Genomic DNA, 17,318 nt, shown 5'->3' on the forward strand with positions numbered 1-17,318 from the left:
TAAACATACATAATTCAACTTTAGAGAATAATGCAGTTTGTTTCGCTTTCAATTGAGAACGACTGAGAACTTTCTCAGATGATTCACCAATGATTTGTGCTTTGGGATGATCCTTGGTCCATTTTACTAACGGAGGATAATTTGGGTCATAGGTTGGATCCAACTCTGCATTTACTTCCTCTTCAAGTTCTGATTGATCACCTTCGTCGGTTGTATTCTCTTTCTCCCCCTTGACTAGCGAAATCAGAGTTGTCATTCTCTGTGGGAGTCAGATTCTCCCCCTCGATTGGACTGTTATTGAGTGGGTTTAGAGTTGTATGCTCCCCCTCGCCTGGACCCTTATGAGTTGGGGATGGAATTGGATTCTCCCCCTCGAAAGACATTTCGGTTGTCTTTGGTGCTGATGAACTCTCCCCTTTGAACATTGATCCGTTGTTTGGAGAGTCATTGGAGGGTTGACCACCTATTGGTTTAGGAGGTTCACTAAACATTTCTTTGGCAGCTTCATCTATGATCTTTTTGAGATTATCGATTTTGTTGTCTACTGCTTTCGCCTCTGAGTGAGCTGCTTTCTCTGGTTCATCGAATAACCGAATGTACTCTTCAAACAAGTTGGATATTGGAACCGAGACTTGTCCTGATTCAGGAAATATTTCCCCTAAGGCACTTTCGCTTCTTTGAACTTTCTTTATGTACTGATCATCAAAGGTGACATAATATGTTTCTTCAATTCATTTGGAGCGTTTGTTCAACACTCTGTATGCCTTGAACGTTAGCGAATAACCCAGAAAGATTCCCTCATCGGCTTTGACATCAAACTTGTTTCGATTCTCTTTAGAATTAAAAATAAAGCACCGTGAACCGAATACGTGGAAAATTTTGACGTTGGACTTTCTATTGTTCAGAATCTCATATGGAGTGATTGAGAATCTTTTGTTGAGCAGGGATCGGTTCTGAGTGTAGCACGCGGTTGCAACTGCATCAGCCCAGAAGTATAACGGAAGGGAAGCGAAGCTGAGCATGGTTCTGGCTGCCTAACATAAAGAACGATTTCGTCTTTCAAAAATCTCATTCTGTTGTGGTGTATAAGGGGCCGGAAAGTTGTGAGATATCCCCTTGTCAGCTAGAAAGTCTTCAAATTCCTTATTCTTGAATTCCAGTCCATTGTCGCTTCTGATATTCCTCACTGTCTTTCGCAGCTGCACTTCCACTTGCTTGATAAACGTCTTCAACTTGGGAGTTGCATCTGATTTCTGTTTAATAAAGAAAACCCAGGTGAAGCGTGAAAAATCATCTACAATGACAAGAATAAACTTACTACCACCGAAGCTTTCGATAGCCGAAGGTCCACATAAGTCAATGTGCAGAAGTTCAAGAGCTTCAACAATCTTTGTATTGATTCGTGTAGGATGGCTCTTTCTGCTTTGTTTTCCCATCTCACACGCTGCACACAGATGTTCCTTGTCAAACTTGAGAAGAGGAAGGCCTCGAACATGATCACCAAGCACCAACTTATTAATATCTTTGAAGTTCATGTGCGATAGGCGTCGATGCCACAACCAGCTTTCATCAGTGTTCACCTTTGATAGTAGACATATTGCTGGTTTTCCTCGAATTGGGTTGAGATTTAAAGGATACATCTCTCCCTTGCGTTCAGACTTCAACAGAACCTTTTTGGATTGCTTCTCAATTATTTCTGAGCCCTCATCATCAAATTAAACCTTCAGACCTCCCACAACTAATTGTGACACACTAATGAGGTTATGTTGCAATCCTTCCACATACGCCACTTTTCGAATCGAGAAATCTCCGTTGGTTATCATTCCATATCCTTTGATTGTGCCATATGAGTTATTGCCATACTTCACACATCCACCATCCTTTAGGGACCGAAACTCCCTCAGCTCTTCCTTCCTTCTTGTCATGTGACGCGAGCAGCCACTATCTATATACCATTCATCATCGAACTACTCGTCACTAATTACCTGCAAGTTCAAGCAGATTTAGGAACCCAAAGTTTCTTGGGTCCAAGTGAGTTTTTCACAGAAAAAGGAATTGCAGTAGTAATATCAACCAAATAAGTTCGTTTTACTAGAGTTGATTGATCTTTTCTTTTGATGGTGTACACCTTAATTTTGGTTTTATCTTGTTTAATTTTTGGTGTTTTTGATGGTGTGTTATTAGATGGTTTGGATATTTTCTTTTGAATCCTAGGGTTAGCTGACTTTTTCTTATTATTGAAATTAGAATCAGAATCAAGCTTTCCCTTTCCTTTGATGTCCTTCACTGAATTTGATTTGCTCTGGGAGTTGGAAGGACCGAAACTAGAATTGGGACCGAAACTTGACTTTCGGTTCTGAATTCCGGTGTTGGAACCGAAAGTAGACGTTCGGTTGTTAGCCTTGACGTTTGGACCGAAACTAGACATTCGGTTCTGCGCGCTAGTTTTGGAGCCGAAAGTAGATGTTCGGTTCTTAGATTTGGAATAGTAGGAATTTGGACTGAAATTTTCTTTTCCATTTAGCTTTTCCTTTCCTTTGTCAATTGATTCTTTCTTAGGAGGTACGTAGTTGGGATTTTGAGATTGCTAATGACGTTTTCGCTCATTCAGATTCTTCATGTATCTTTGATTTCTTAAGCGTTTCTGTTCAGCTAACTCCTTCTTTGATTTGTGGATATTGAAGCTAGCCTTAGGCTTCTCCTTTTGAGTTTCGGTTGCCTTAGTTGGAACAATCGGTTCTTTCATTGGTTCTTCAGGGATTTCTTTAGTTCCACTTGTGCTTGGTTTATCGAAACTCGAGGGTTTGTTGATGGGTTCAGCAACGTATCTTCCTTTAACCCTCCATGAAGTTTGCTTAGATAAGCCTACGGTTTCGTCCGCGTTGTCAATAGGGGCTGACCAGAAGTAATCGTCACACCCTTCAGCATTGTCTTTGTCGACCAAGATTTTTAACTCTGTCGTTTGTTTTGCAGTGACCCCAGTAACTGCATAGACCTGATTCGGCACAGTTTGAACCTTTTGATAAACCATAGCTTTTTCTTTGAGTTTCTGTGGCTTTTCTTTTGACAGGCGAGCGAATTCAACCGAATTTTCAGATATGAGGGGTTTCTCATTTTCGGTTTCGCTCTTCATAAACTCAGAGCAATCAACTACGTCTTCCACTGAGATTTCGCTCATCTCACTATCCTCATCAAATTCAGACGTATTATCTAAGTTCATTTTATTTTCTGAAATTAATTTGGCGTTTGACAAGTCAAATGATTGAACAGTTTCAGACTTAATTTTTAACCTATCATTTTCATCCAAAAGATTTTTGAGCATACATTTATGTTCCTTAGAATCAATGAAGGTTTCTATCTTGTCCAGTCCAATTTTGTAAGACATGGATGTCTCTTCTGAGGACACTATTGATTCACACTCAGCAATGACCTCATCCTCCTTAAATTCGAGGAAGGGTAAGATCATCTTGTGAATCTTCTTCCCTATCTCACAAATTAAATGCAATTGAGCAATATTAGTATATAAGCGCTTAGCAATTAAACAAAAAACATTCCTTTGTTTTAAAAACTTTAAATTGTCTCTTTGCAAATAAATACTTTCATCCCTAGCCCTATTTAATTCCGCCTCCTTTAGCTCAATCTACATCCTTCTCTCCTCACTTTTTGAAGACACCCTGCTGAGTTGGTCAGTTAGGTTAGAATTCGCTAAGCGACTTTGCATGAGACTACCACTTAAGTTAGAAAATTTAAATTTTAATTCATTTAATTCTTCTTAATAATTTATTACTGGAACTTTAAGTGATTCAAGGATGGATTGTACCTTTTTGATCAGCCGATCACAGTCGTTGATCTTCTCGCTTACGGGCTTGGCTGTAAAGCATTTGTCCTCAGTTAGGTTTGGCTCCTTACTTGCACTTTCGGTTGATGCACCAGCTGTGACCATCAAACATCTTCCAGCCGAACCTACATCCTTTGCCACATAAGCTCTTCCATGAGTGGGCTTTCTCACCTCTTCATCTTTAGAATCGGTTGACCAAACTTCAACGCCACCGAACTCATCTTCATCAGCATTCTCCTGCATAATCAAGGCATTCATAGAACTGTTAGTTGCCTTCTTTTTCTTGATCTCTTCCAACTTGCGCATGTAGTATGCCTCATCGTCTTCACCATCTCTTTTCTCAGCCATTTTCCTCAGCATGCAATATTTGACAAAGTGGTTCTTGCCGTGACAGTAATTGCAGTCGAACCCAGAGTCTCCTGCAAGCTTGCTCTCCTTCTTGTCTTCATCCATTTGAGAAGAATTTTTCACTTCATCCTTCACCTTCTCAGAGCTGTAACTTCCTTGCCAGTTTCGGTTCTTGTTGACAGGAAATTTTCTTCGTGCAAACTTCTTTGGATTGGTGACCATCATAGCATACTCCTCGCTTGTAAGGTCACACTCAGACATATCCGACTCTTCTTCTTCTTCTGCAATGCTTTTTCCTTTTGATACAAGGGCCAGTGATCCCACACCAGAAACTACCTTCGCCTCTTTGGTTACTACACTCTCATGGGACTTAAGTATTCCCACAAGTTTCGCTAGTGAGTAAGATTTAAATTGTTCATGTGCTTTCACGGTTGAAACCACAGCCATCCATTCTGGTCTCAAACCGTTCATGAAGGTTACCTTCTGCTCGATCAACTTTCTTTCTATTCCATGCTTGATCATCTTACTTAGGAGATGATTGAACCGATCGAAAGTTTGTATGAGTTTTTCTTCTGGTTTCTGTTCGAAAACTCCAAATTCTGACAGCAGCAAGGTTTGAATGGAGTGTTCTAGATCTTCATCGGTTGAATAAAGTTCTTTCAACCTATCCCATATTTCTTTGGCCGTCGTGCATGAACCAACTAACCGAAAAGTGTCAGATTGCAAGGCGAATCTGATCATTCTCATGGCCTTCACATTACACAACAACTTGTCCTTCTCATCCTGTGGCATCTTCTCTACATCCACCACCAGCTTGTTATATTCCTTTTGGGACTTAACTGTCGTGTTCATTCCTGAGTGAACAAACGGCCCAAGTGTGATAGCTTCCCAGATGAGATAGCCATTGTCTTCAGATCCAACTACGTAATCTTCAAAGTGATGCGCCCATACTTCATAGTCTTGAGTGTAAAGAATGGGAATCGTGGTAGTGGATCCAATACTGTTTGAGATGTTGATGGGATTTGTTTGCGAATCTTCGTGAGACATGGTGGGCTGCTAGAATCAAACCTGTAAACTTGAGATTAGGGTTTTATCAGAAACTGAGTTGCCGTCGTTAAGAAGAAGACGGCTTCTATTTATTCGATAAAAGCGGAAACCCTAAAGAATTCTGAATACAGAAGGAATGTGTATTGATCACACAGTCTCCTGCTCTGATACCAATTGTTGAAACAAAGTTCAATTAGGATCGTTAGATTCTACGCAGGCAAACAATTATGAACGTAATTATGAACACAAGAATGGCTTTGAATGTGTTGTATGATTAATGCTTTAACACCTCAGAAGAGCTCGATTAAGAACTTCGACTGTAGAGGTGTTTAGGGTTACAAAACAATAAACAATAATAATCTCTTTTTTTTCTAATGCATACATGCATGCACTATATATAGTCTAACCCTACTAGATAATCACGGATGGACAGGCCCAATCCGGATACAAAACACAAGCCCATGACGCAACACAATTAGACCCAACACCAGCGTACTCCCTAGAGCACCCACGATCAAAATTCTTAGTACGAGCAGTGTATTGGCCTTAGCACTAGTACGTCATGCGTACACATGTGTACGCCCCGCGTACTTGCTTTAATCCTAAAACCATGAATCTTCCGAAGGCCATAACTGCTTCGTTATAAGTCCGTTTCTGACGATCCTTATATCCGCGAAGAGGTAACGAGAAGCTCTACACTTCTATTAACTCATACTTACCTTAAAACTTCCTGAACAAAAGTCCAATTTCCATAAAAGCCCGAAATGACACTTTACTGAAATACCCCTTAGCTCCAAAACACAAACCGAACTCCCGGATCATCCAAATTACATTACCTACACCAAAATAGGTCTAAATATCTTTTCATGAAAGGCCCTAAGCCTGATGATACTCGGTTTTCGGTTCATCACCCCACATTAGGAAACGATTCGGAACATGACATTACAACTCTCCCCCACTTAAATTAGATTTCGTCCTCGAAATCACTCCTTACCACCCTCCTAAAAACCAACGCTCCAATGAAAACCTTCTAGTGCTGAACAAATCACTGATCCCATAACAGTCGATATAATACGTTACTTCTATAATTCCAATGCCCCATAACTTGCTTGACCTCCGCATAGGTAGATTCATACCGAAACACAGACACAATGGTATTGACCAAAAGCCAACTTGGTACATAACTCATAATCGGAGATCCAAGGATTTACACTTGCATTTCGCCCAAAATATTCTGATCCACTGCATCCATTCACTAAACTGGGATATAAAATCCCAAATCCATCGCTGAGACTACCAGTCTCACACCTGGTCCCGCCACCAGGTTCCTGAGAGTCTAACTGATATGGCTACCATAGCCTATAAACCACACTATGCCATACCCTGGCCACATAATTATCCTACTAAAACTGTAATCCGATTCCTTGACCCAACCGGTCTCTACCAGGTCTCACCTGAAATTCCATAATCATATGGGCCTCGCACACAGGTCTCACCCAGTCTATACCAACGAAAGGACCATACCTACGGGTCTCACCCCATCGAGAGCTACACAAGTCCAACCTCGCCTCGGAACCTAATGGTCCTCTTTACCCAAGGCACGAGCTGATCCTCCTTTATACTCACGACCAACCCAATGATGGTCTACCTCAATATGGTGAATGCTACGATCCCATCGCAGTCTTACAACACTTCCATACTATCTGCCAATCCAGTGATTGATATGGCCACCCCGCAGTCTTACGACACATCTATCCCGCCATGGTTACCCCATGGTCTTACCACACCTCTACCATATCATCCACAATCATCCTGCATCGAACCCACATCCGAATGAACCCCAATCAAGTATTTGGGTCATGCTTCGAACCCCAAAGCCTTCATCAAACAAGAACAGGCAGCGAGGCTCTAACACAACCCGCAACCTGGATCCATCCACATGCCTTCTATCCATAAAAAAAAGACGCAAACTTGTTGTTGGAAGTTTCATGAACTCCCAATTTACACAATCTTCAATCCAGAAGGCCACTTGAGTCGTCTTCCCTCCCGACTGGGATGTGAAACCCACCCTAGTTTCATACCTGATTCAGCTCCGGAAATATGAACGATTCTCCCCCACCTGGATTCGTCGAAGCTATCCTAACCCAGAAAATTTGATGGATTCCTAACCCATCTTATCTCCTTATAACTCAAACCGTTGACGACATGAGCTTACCAAGAACTATCATTCCATTACTAGCCAATCCCGATGGCCGCACAACTCTTGAGATCCAAATGAATACTCCCCGAAATCTCAGCAAGCCCGATAACCCCAATTGATTCCCATGGTACAACACAAAATCCTTAAGGCCTTCATGCCAGTAACAAAGACCATAACCCTTGCTCTAAACTGGCGAATCTTCACTCCAACTTCCCATCCTCAGAAGGATCTCTGGATTCTAACTCTCTTCAACCCTTGTGATTATAAAATTCCCCTGGAACTTCCAGTGACCAAACAAACTCATGCGACTGCCACCGCCATCTTCTTGCTACCGCTCTTTCCCTAACAACGGTAATGATTGAGCCCAAAAGTCCTTCCATGGACGACTGTCGTTCCTACCGGAACAAATGCTAACACGACTAAACTCTGACTTCATTGAAGAACTAACTAGCTAATTCGACCATAGACCTTCCAAACGATACCCCTGAATTGACCCCATCAAAGAACCGGAACAACAACCGAACAAACAGAAACCCGCTCAGCAAGATACGACCCACTGATGACTCTCGGCATGTAAAAAGACATATAACAATTCTTGATGATATAACTCAGGAAATAACAGTGAACTAAACCAGAGATAATGCTTACCCATACACAAACAAGATTCCAAAGCAATATAAATACTAATAATAATCAAGAGGAAAGCGAAAGATAATATACCCGTAATAGCTTCTGATGAAATCCTGACCTCCCCTTCCTACCGAAGCACCTGCGATGGAACCCGAGCTGCCCCAACCACTAAGCGCGGTCAATTCGCACTGATATGACCAGGATGATGACAACGATGACACAATTCTACTTCCAGGGTGCATTCTTGGCGGAGGTGGCCCTTCCATCCGCACCTGCCACATTTAGACTTGTCGCGCACACGCTCATGTGCTCCTTCATCCTTCGTGTAAACATCATAGCCCCTCGAGACTCTAACGCTATACATGGCCACATACAGCTGCTCAGACGTTGCTAGCTGAGTCTGACCATGGGTCCGCTTCCTCTTCGCCAGTCGCCTCTCCAAACCTATCTCCTGCTCTTGATTCACCTCGACCACCCCATTAACCGCCTGAACAGCCAAGATTCGTCCCTCCAAGTTTCTCCAAGTTGTTCTATGTTGCTCCAAGTGCTCCAAGCCACTCCAAGTTGCTCTAGACCACTCCAAGTTGCTCCAAACCCTCTTTTGGAAGATCCGTTCCTTTGTTACTTGATCCGTTCCTTTGTCACTTGCTTCATGAATATCAAGTGTTCCATTGAGATCTAAGTGCTCCAAATGTTCAATGAGAATGCTCCAAATGCTCGAATCACATTTAACAAAATTAATCTCCACAACTCAACATAAACTTGTGTGGTTCATCATTTTTTCTATTTGTTTCTCTTTGGATGTTCAAGAATGGCCCATTGATCGTTGATATCCCTAAAGACTGGCCTGTTGTTTATTGATGTTTCCGGTGATGGTGACTCACTACTAGTTGGGTGCTTACCGCTTGGGCTAATGACCCCATTAGTTGATATTTTCCTTCCACGTTATTTTCTTACTTGTTTTCTTCTTTTGCATTTTTGGTTGTTATATTTGTTACTATCTCCTAGTCTTCTACATTATTGCAGTTATTATTGCAAGTTTTCCGCTAGTTTCTTCCAATCATAAAATCTTTGTTGTTCTAATAAATCTAATCAGAATTATATTCAATTGTGATTATTATAAAATTTTAAAACCTTTAAATATAATCTTAAATATTATAAATGAAGATTTGAAAGATGTAGCTTTCATATCTCTTTCTTTTGGCAACAATAATTCATGTAATAATTTCATTTCCAATTAGTTTCTTCAGATTATCCAACTTTTCCCCCCACTATGAAGAAGGTACTTGTAAAGCTACCTTTTCACATGGCCTGAGACGCAAAAGGAAAGGCATGACATGTTGCTCTCTCATGCGGTCATGCCTCTATCTTAACTAGTCCTCGCGATTGAATCTATATAATAAATTTATTAAATTTACTAAATTTATTAAGTTATAATATCATATCTCTTTTAACATATTGTAACTAAGAAAATTGATTACTTTGAAGATGTATATAATAAATATAACATAGACATCTCGTCATGTTTTTTTTATCGGCCTATTACAATACAAACATGCACGAATTAGTATTATGTCATTATTATAGATTAATTATATGTAAACAATGACGTTTAGTATTTGAAAATAGCTGGAGACATGTCATTTATACATATGTAATGAGCCTATAACCAAGATGAGCATGACTTGATTCGATTACCGAGTAAATAAAGTAACGATGCATTACTATGTTTTGGTGATTTGTATTGTTGACGTTGCGTATTATTTAATTTATTTATCTTTAAATAATCATGAGGGGTCATGAGCTATGAATAATGACTCATGCAAAGTACGAACTGATTGGACTTATAGCGATGGAAAAATGAGAGTATTTGTCTTTTTGATACGATCGACATTTAAATGGTATGTAGTGAGTTTGTTGAGTACAACTTGTAACTCAGCACTAATTTATAGGGTGGGTACATGGTCAATTACATTAATGAAATACTTAATTAGAGGACGTGTGTATTATTTCTGTTTTAATTTAATAAGCTTAATGATAAGGCCACAAGGAGTACCCACTGTACCATGCGGTAGCGTGGGATGACATGACAGTCTGATAAAAGTCATAAAACTGAAGGGAATTGTAACATACTTAACATGTTGACACATCAAATTTTTTCATGCCACATAAGCTAGAATGAATGCTAGCATCAAAGTTGTAAAAGGTAGGAAATGGTGGTGTGTTAGTTTAAGAAATTTTATTTTAGTAAAATAAAAAAAAGAACCAGCCAATCAAAACCCTCTATTTTCTCTCTCCTCTCGCTATGCAGGTCTAAGCTATCAATTGCGCGCAATAGCGGTGCTATAGCGTTTTGCGGAGGTCAAAAACCGCTATTTTCAGTTTAGCGTTTTCATTTAGCGGTACCGCTATTAGCGGCGCTATTTACCGCTATTTCAATTACCGCTATACCGGCGCTACGGACACTATTCCATTTCATTCACATTTTGGGCCATTTGGTTACTTTGTCAATGAAAAACTATTTTTAATGATCTCACTACACTTTCATTATAAAATGCCCAAACAACTAACATAATTAAAAGCATTCAAAGCCACTACATCTACTGACGACTCTTTTTCTCATCTCTTTCTGTACCCACGACGACTTGAGCTGCTATGGTCGGACTCCACTAATGCTTTTTCTAAATCAACCCACGCCTATGAGGCTACAACTTGGGACTTAACTCCTTAAATCAACCCACTAATTACGCCGATTGACATATGTCAATATATATTTAGGATTTTTTTTATTAATTTATCCATTCACTTTTTCATGATAAATTATTTTTGTGAAATATAACAAACAAAAATATTTATTACATTTTGTTTTTTAAAATCACATATAGAACTTTATAATATTTAGCATCGTTTCCAAACAAAATAAAATGATTAAAATTAGTCATTTATTTATATTCTGATGACTTAATTCAAAAAGAAACTTCTTTAAAAAAACTTGTAATGTAATGACAACGATAAATTGTTTTGGGCTTGTCTCATTCAATTTGGCTCAATTTGACGAGACATTGATACGAGGTTATGAGTGAAAACCTCAAGTTTGGGAGAAACACATTTGACATATGATCTTACATGTTTAACAAGACCAATTACTTAAATGAATCAAATTCCATGACTTTACATGTTTAGCAAAACCAATTACTTAGATAAATCAAATTCCATGATTGATTTAGGACTAAAACAATGCATTACAATATTTAAGGTGGGCATTGAACAAGTAAATGCATTAAACATATTTGTGATTAAATGTATGATATATAAATGCATCGAGATGTTTTACAATGACATGGGTTTATTTGAAATGCATATGAATAATAAAACATTATATAAACTACAATATTCCCTTAATTCAAAAGTACACTTTTAAATAATGCAATTAAGCCCGTTTCAATTGGGCCAGTTTCAATTGGGCCGGACATTTCCAAATTACTTGGACAACACACAAAGTTACCACTAAAACCCTCGATTAATTTCTGTCTAAAAGAAGACTAAAACCCTTGTTTTTCCCTCTATCGATTTTCTGCAAATTCAGCCGGAAAAAATGGGAACCAATCCTTCCGCCATGTCGTTCCTCACCAATATAGCACGCGCCGCCTTCGGTCTAGGAACCGCTGTCACCGTCGTCAATTCCTCCCTCTACACCGTCGATGGCGGCCAGCGCGCCGTTCTCTTCGATCGTTTCCGTGGAGTCATTGACGAGACTGTTGGGGAAGGCACTCATTTCCTCATCCCATGGCTCCAGACGCCGTACATCTTTGACATACGTACAAGGCCTCACACATTCTCATCGATCTCCGGCACGAAAGATCTTCAAATGGTTAACCTAACTCTCCGTGTCCTCTCACGCCCCGAAGTCAACCGATTGCCGGCGATTTTTAAAACCCTTGGTCTCGAGTACGACGAGAAGGTTCTTCCATCGATCGGAAACGAAGTTCTGAAGTCCGTCGTTGCTCAATTCAACGCGGATCAGCTTCTCACTGAGCGTCCACAGGTTTCGGCTTTGGTTCGTGATAGTTTGGTCCGCAGGGCTAAGGATTTCAATATCGTCCTTGACGACGTTGCGATCACTCACTTATCGTACGGCGCTGAGTTCTCGAAGGCGGTGGAGCAGAAACAGGTGGCGCAGCAGGAGGCGGAGAGATCTAAGTTTGTGGTGGCGAAATCTGAGCAGGAACGACGGGCGGCGATTATTAGGGCTGAAGGTGAGAGCGAGTCTGCGAAATTGATTTCTGATGCCACTTCTGCTGCTGGAATGGGATTGATCGAGCTTAGGAGAATTGAAGCATCGAGGGAGATTTCTGCAACTTTGGCTAGGAGTAACAATGTCATGTATCTTCCAAACACAGGGAGCCAGATGCTTCTAGGGCTTAATCCTTCTCGCTAAACAGGTAAATTATCCTAAATTTTGCTTCTTTTTCTTTTAATCCGCAGGTCGCCATGTTGAATTTCTACAATTCTCTTGCAGATTTTAGCTTATCTTTTCAAGACATTGTTGTGTCATCTTTTGAGAGAATAACCAGGTGAATCACGAACTTTTTGCTGTTCTTTTTAATTGTTTTATGTTTACAGGCTGATGAAATTCATATAGAAATGATGTTATAATACAGTTCCTATTAGTAGTCAATGATCATTTTGAAATTTGAACTCCTTGGTTATTCTTCATTTGTTCAAAATGTGAAATTGGAAGACAATTTGCTTTTAGTACACTATCCATCAATCAACATTGGTTTACATAAATCTTCTATCACCTTTGTGCTCCAATTTTTTAGCCATCTCTCAATGTCTTTAAGCATACATAAATCTTCTAGATGAACATTGCAAGGTGTAATGTAACTATGTTAGTAAAGGGTCAACAAAATCATCATTGATGATATTGTACTTCTACAAATATAGGGGTGAATTGGAAAATCAAAATTAATGTAGCTTTTATGGTTTTATCATTTAGAAAAACATAATGTTTTTCATTTCAAACTCATTTAATTTTGAACATATTAAAAGGATTTGCTCTTGCAGGATGATAAATTTTCGATGAATAAGTAGTTGTATACTTGTATGTTTAAGAACTTTAGGCATTTCGGTTAATCGTCTGATAAGTAACCAACGACTCTGGATATGGCATTACCCTATGACTTTTGACAACGTAGGTGTGAAGTGCTTTTAAAGTATCTTTTTGTTTCAAACTTTTACATGTCGAATTCCATTAAGCATGTATGTCTCAATTTAGACGTAACCAATGGGCATTTGTATCGTTAAAAAACTTCGTGTATCTATCATATCAAACATTACTAGAACTATAACATTTGCTTAAAAGTTTATTTTATATCTTTTTAACATTTAAGTTTTGTCTTGCACAACCAAATTAAGGAATAGTGTGGAGCTGTATAAAGATCACAATTTCAATTTATTCTAAATTTTCAAAACCTTGAATCATTTCATTTGTAACAATTTTCCACACATTAATGCAATAGTGTTTGAGGGGTGAACGATTTACATAAACAATAACGCGGTTGAAGAATATATCTTGATTGAAACACAAACTTTCTTGAATCATCCATCCTTTATCAAACCAAACTTTGATCGTAACTTCAAATTGTGCCTTGATTCGACACTTTTTCTTGATCGATTTCAGCACTTAGTTTCTCAAAGATGGTATAATAATATTTAATTTGAAAATATGTATTAAAGATAAAACGTAATGAAGATGGCTCCACATATTATCTTTTTGGGATTTATGTGTTAAGTGAAAGATTTAATTATTTTTTCTTAACAAAAAGGGTATAACTTTTTGAATATTGTTTATAATAGAGATACCAAAACAAAACCCCTGATTTTTACTCAAAATTGTGAAAAAAGAACACAAAGAAGAGAGTTCATCGTTACATGACATGAAAACTCAAATTATTCCCTAAAAACTCCACAACCATGGAGCCAAATCAATCCCCCGCGTATGCATTTCCAATCTTCAACTGCAACCCGACCCATCTAAGACTTGGACATATGACGGATCAAATCAACAACACGGTTGCTACAATAAAAACAAATTAAAAAAAAAAAGTCAAAATTGATTTTTCAAAAACTAAATTATATAAAATAAAATTAAAAGTACTAAAAATCATACCTATATCCCCATTCATTATCATACCAAGACACAACCTTAACAAAGTTGTTGTTTAGTGCAATTCCAGCCTTCGCATCAAATATGCTCGACCTTTTTCCATTCACAAAAAAAAATGCTTTTGTTAATGTAAATATATTTGTGGGCCCACAGTGTTCTAGACAACACACAGAGAATCCATGAAATTCTAACACTGCTAGTAAAATGACCAAAATGACCTTTTTCTTTTTTACCTTTGGTCACCCACAAAGTCTGTCGACACGACATCATCCTCGGTGTAACCCAAGATTCCCTTCAGGCTTCCTTCAGCCTCGGCCCTAAAAATAAAAAGTTAAATAATTAATTACTTTACATCATTTGTAAAATTATTAAATTAAAAAAAAAATATTAATTTTCGATTTTTTTTTTACTTAATAGCAGCCTTGATTTCGTCATAGGAGGCTGGCTTTTCCAGCCTGGCAGTAAGATCAACCACTGACACATCGACAGTAGGAACACGGAAAGCCATGCCCGTAAGTTTTCCATTAAGCGCAGGAAGAACTTTTCCCACAGCCTTCAAAAACAACAAAAATATTTATCGGTTTTCCTTTTTAACTTAAAAGGAAAAATAGGGTTTCCAGTTAGCTGAAAAGCTAGTTGATACCTAAAGAAGCAGTTGATAGCTGAAAAACTAGCTGTTAGCTGATAAAAAAATATGTTGAGATTTTCATACCTTGGCAGCTCCAGTGCTGCTAGGAATGATGTTGAAAGAAGCAGCTCTTCCACCTCTCCAATCTTTCATTGATGGACCATCAACAGTCTTCTGGGTTGCTGAGTGATATACATGACTATTTAAAAAAATAATAAAAATAATAATTCAACATTATTCTATATTATATAAAAAGTATACACTGACCTGTGATGGAGTGAACAGTGGTCATAAGGCCTTCAACAATACCAAATTTGTCATTAATAACCTGTTTAAAAAAAAAAAAAAAGCAAAAGGTTTGAGGAGCAATTTTTACATCAGGAACCAGAAGAATGTTGAAATTATTTGACATTTTGATGGATTTGACCTTTGCGAGTGGAGCAAGACAGTTAGTTGTGCAGCTAGCATTAGAAACAATGGTGATATCAGACTTGTATTCTTTCTCATTGACACCCATGACAAACATGGGAGCATTTGCACTTGGAGCAGAAATCACAACCTTCTTTGCACCTCCCTAATAAGAAACCAAACCAAAGTAAATATCAGGACATATATATATGTTTCACTTGTAGGAATTTAGCATTGAAAAGATTATGGAATGGATATTGAATAATACTATATACCTTCAAATGAGCAGCAGCTTTGTCCTTATCAGTGAAAACTCCAGTGGATTCAACAACATATTCAGCTCCAGCTTCACCCCATGGGATCTCTTCTGGGTTTCTGTAATCAATTGAGAAAGGTTAGAAATGTAATTTGGTGTTGTGTTAGGTGAGGTGCAAGGATGGAGAATGAGAAATGATACTTCATGCCAAAAACGGTGATAGGCTTTTCGCCAATGAGAAGAGTCTTGGAATCCTTGACTTTGACCTCGTGCTTTTTCCATGGGCCATGAACACTGTCGTATTTGAACATGTAAATCTGGAGAAATGAAATTCACAAGAGTTGTGATTCAATTATTCATCATCTTCACCATCTAAACTACATGCCTTCTTTAGCTTCCGCATCGTTTGATTGCAGCAATCATGGATTCTTTGGTTTCGAAAGTTAATTTGAATTCACATACGAAATCAAATGCTATCACTGAATGTTCTAGCGAAATAATGATACACAACCTCCATCAAAACTAGAATCTCTTAAGAAATGTCAAACGATTTACTTCTGAAACTGTAAAATCGAGTTATCAATTCAAAAACTGCGTTTGAATTTTCAAAATCAGAGGTTATCCGTTTACAGGATTTTCAAATGTATAATCCAGACCAGATTGCGATCGATTGCAAGTACAAATCAAAACGATATTAAAATCAGGCGACCTTATAATCGAATAAACATTAAATCATCGGATCAAACGTAAAGATGAGCGATCAACTGCGAAATTCAAACAACATAGAAATAGAAACGAGCGAAATTTTTTGTACAGGATCGAGAAATGCACCATGTAATCGGTAGTGATGAAAGGATCATTAACGGCGACGAGTTCAACATCATCGCTCTGTAGAGCAACTCTTGCCACCAAACGGCCGATTCTTCCGAATCCTGATACGAAACAAAACCAGAACGAATGAAAAAAAATTGCACAAAAACAAATCAAACAGCATCGATCAAAAAGTAATAGAGAACGTTAATCGATCAAAAACTAACCGTTGATTCCAATCTTAATCTTGGCCATGCTTACTGATTCAGGAACTGAAAGAATATTAGAAGAGAAACGTAGTGGTAATGGCGGAGATGGTGCTTTACAAAGTAGGGCTAATGCGTAGGTACATATAGGAGGAGAATTCAGCGGCTGTTAACGATGGCAGTGAAAGGCGGAGCTGTGGATGTTTTGAAGCGAGTATAAACCGCGAACTTCGCTCCAGATGAAGACCACTCCTGCGTGTTTACCGAATATCGGAAACTTCAGATTAGTCCCCCAGGTTATGTTGATAATACATTTAAGCTCCGGAATTTATGTATGAAAGTATTTACACCCCTTGGAATACGTTCGTGAAAAAAAAAATGTTACGTTTTCCTTGTTACCTAATATAAAGACAGATAAAATAAATATAATATCTACTTTAATAAATAAAAATATTTTTATCACATTTTGCATTCTAATTCATTTTGTTACATGTTATTTTTTGATTACTTTTAATTAATTTTTATTTCATAATTTATTTTATAGGTTTTTATTTTATTAAATTCCACATAATATTTAAATTTAAATATAATAATAAATACATATTAATTTCATTAATGAATTTTCTTTATAATTTCAAAATTATTAAATTAAAGTTTTATTAGTTTCCTTTGTTTATTTATTTAAATTATTATTATTTTTAAATTTAAAAGAGAAAAAAACACTTTAAATTTAATAATTCAATATTTTTCTTACTTTTCTTATAAATTTAAATTTCTC

The 17,318-nt window shown here is 38.0% G+C and overlaps 1 protein-coding gene and 1 pseudogene across 2 annotated transcripts; one reads left to right on the top strand and one right to left on the bottom strand.

The window, feature by feature from the left end:
• The first annotated feature begins 11,585 nt into the window (after window positions 1-11,585).
• On the top strand, window positions 11,586-12,821 carry LOC145167202 (prohibitin-3, mitochondrial pseudogene; annotated as a pseudogene). The gene is made up of 2 exons (XR_013740988.1): window positions 11,586-12,505; window positions 12,583-12,821. The product of XR_013740988.1 is annotated as a prohibitin-3, mitochondrial pseudogene (transcript).
• A 1,104-nt stretch (window positions 12,822-13,925) lies between these two features.
• Window positions 13,926-16,775, bottom strand: LOC145167203 (glyceraldehyde-3-phosphate dehydrogenase, cytosolic). Its single transcript, XM_079086316.1, has 11 exons — window positions 16,562-16,775; window positions 16,356-16,456; window positions 15,726-15,841; window positions 15,544-15,643; window positions 15,288-15,434; window positions 15,128-15,188; window positions 14,945-15,042; window positions 14,643-14,785; window positions 14,466-14,549; window positions 14,236-14,325; window positions 13,926-14,142 (listed from the first exon to the last, which is right to left on the bottom strand). The coding sequence occupies exons 1-11, from the start codon at window positions 16,587-16,589 to the stop codon at window positions 14,100-14,102; spliced, it is 1,011 nt and encodes a 336-aa protein (XP_078942442.1). The 5' UTR covers window positions 16,590-16,775; the 3' UTR covers window positions 13,926-14,099.
• Window positions 16,776-17,318: the final 543 nt, after the last annotated feature.

This window comes from Lactuca virosa, chromosome 3 (assembly GCF_052849685.1).
Source record: "Lactuca virosa cultivar CGN04683 chromosome 3, Lactuca_virosa_CGN04683_v6, whole genome shotgun sequence".
Classification (NCBI taxonomy): domain Eukaryota; kingdom Viridiplantae; phylum Streptophyta; class Magnoliopsida; order Asterales; family Asteraceae; genus Lactuca; species Lactuca virosa.

Coding starts and splice junctions, on each gene's coding strand:
- LOC145167203 (XM_079086316.1), bottom strand. CDS start 16,589: ATGGCCAAGATTAAGATTGGAATCAACG. Junction 15,842..16,355: donor TCATCACTACCGATTACATG/GTGCATTTCTCG, acceptor TCATTTCTCCAG/ATTTACATGTTCAAATACGA. Junction 14,143..14,235: donor GATAATGAATGGGGATATAG/GTATGATTTTTA, acceptor TTTTTATTGTAG/CAACCGTGTTGTTGATTTGA.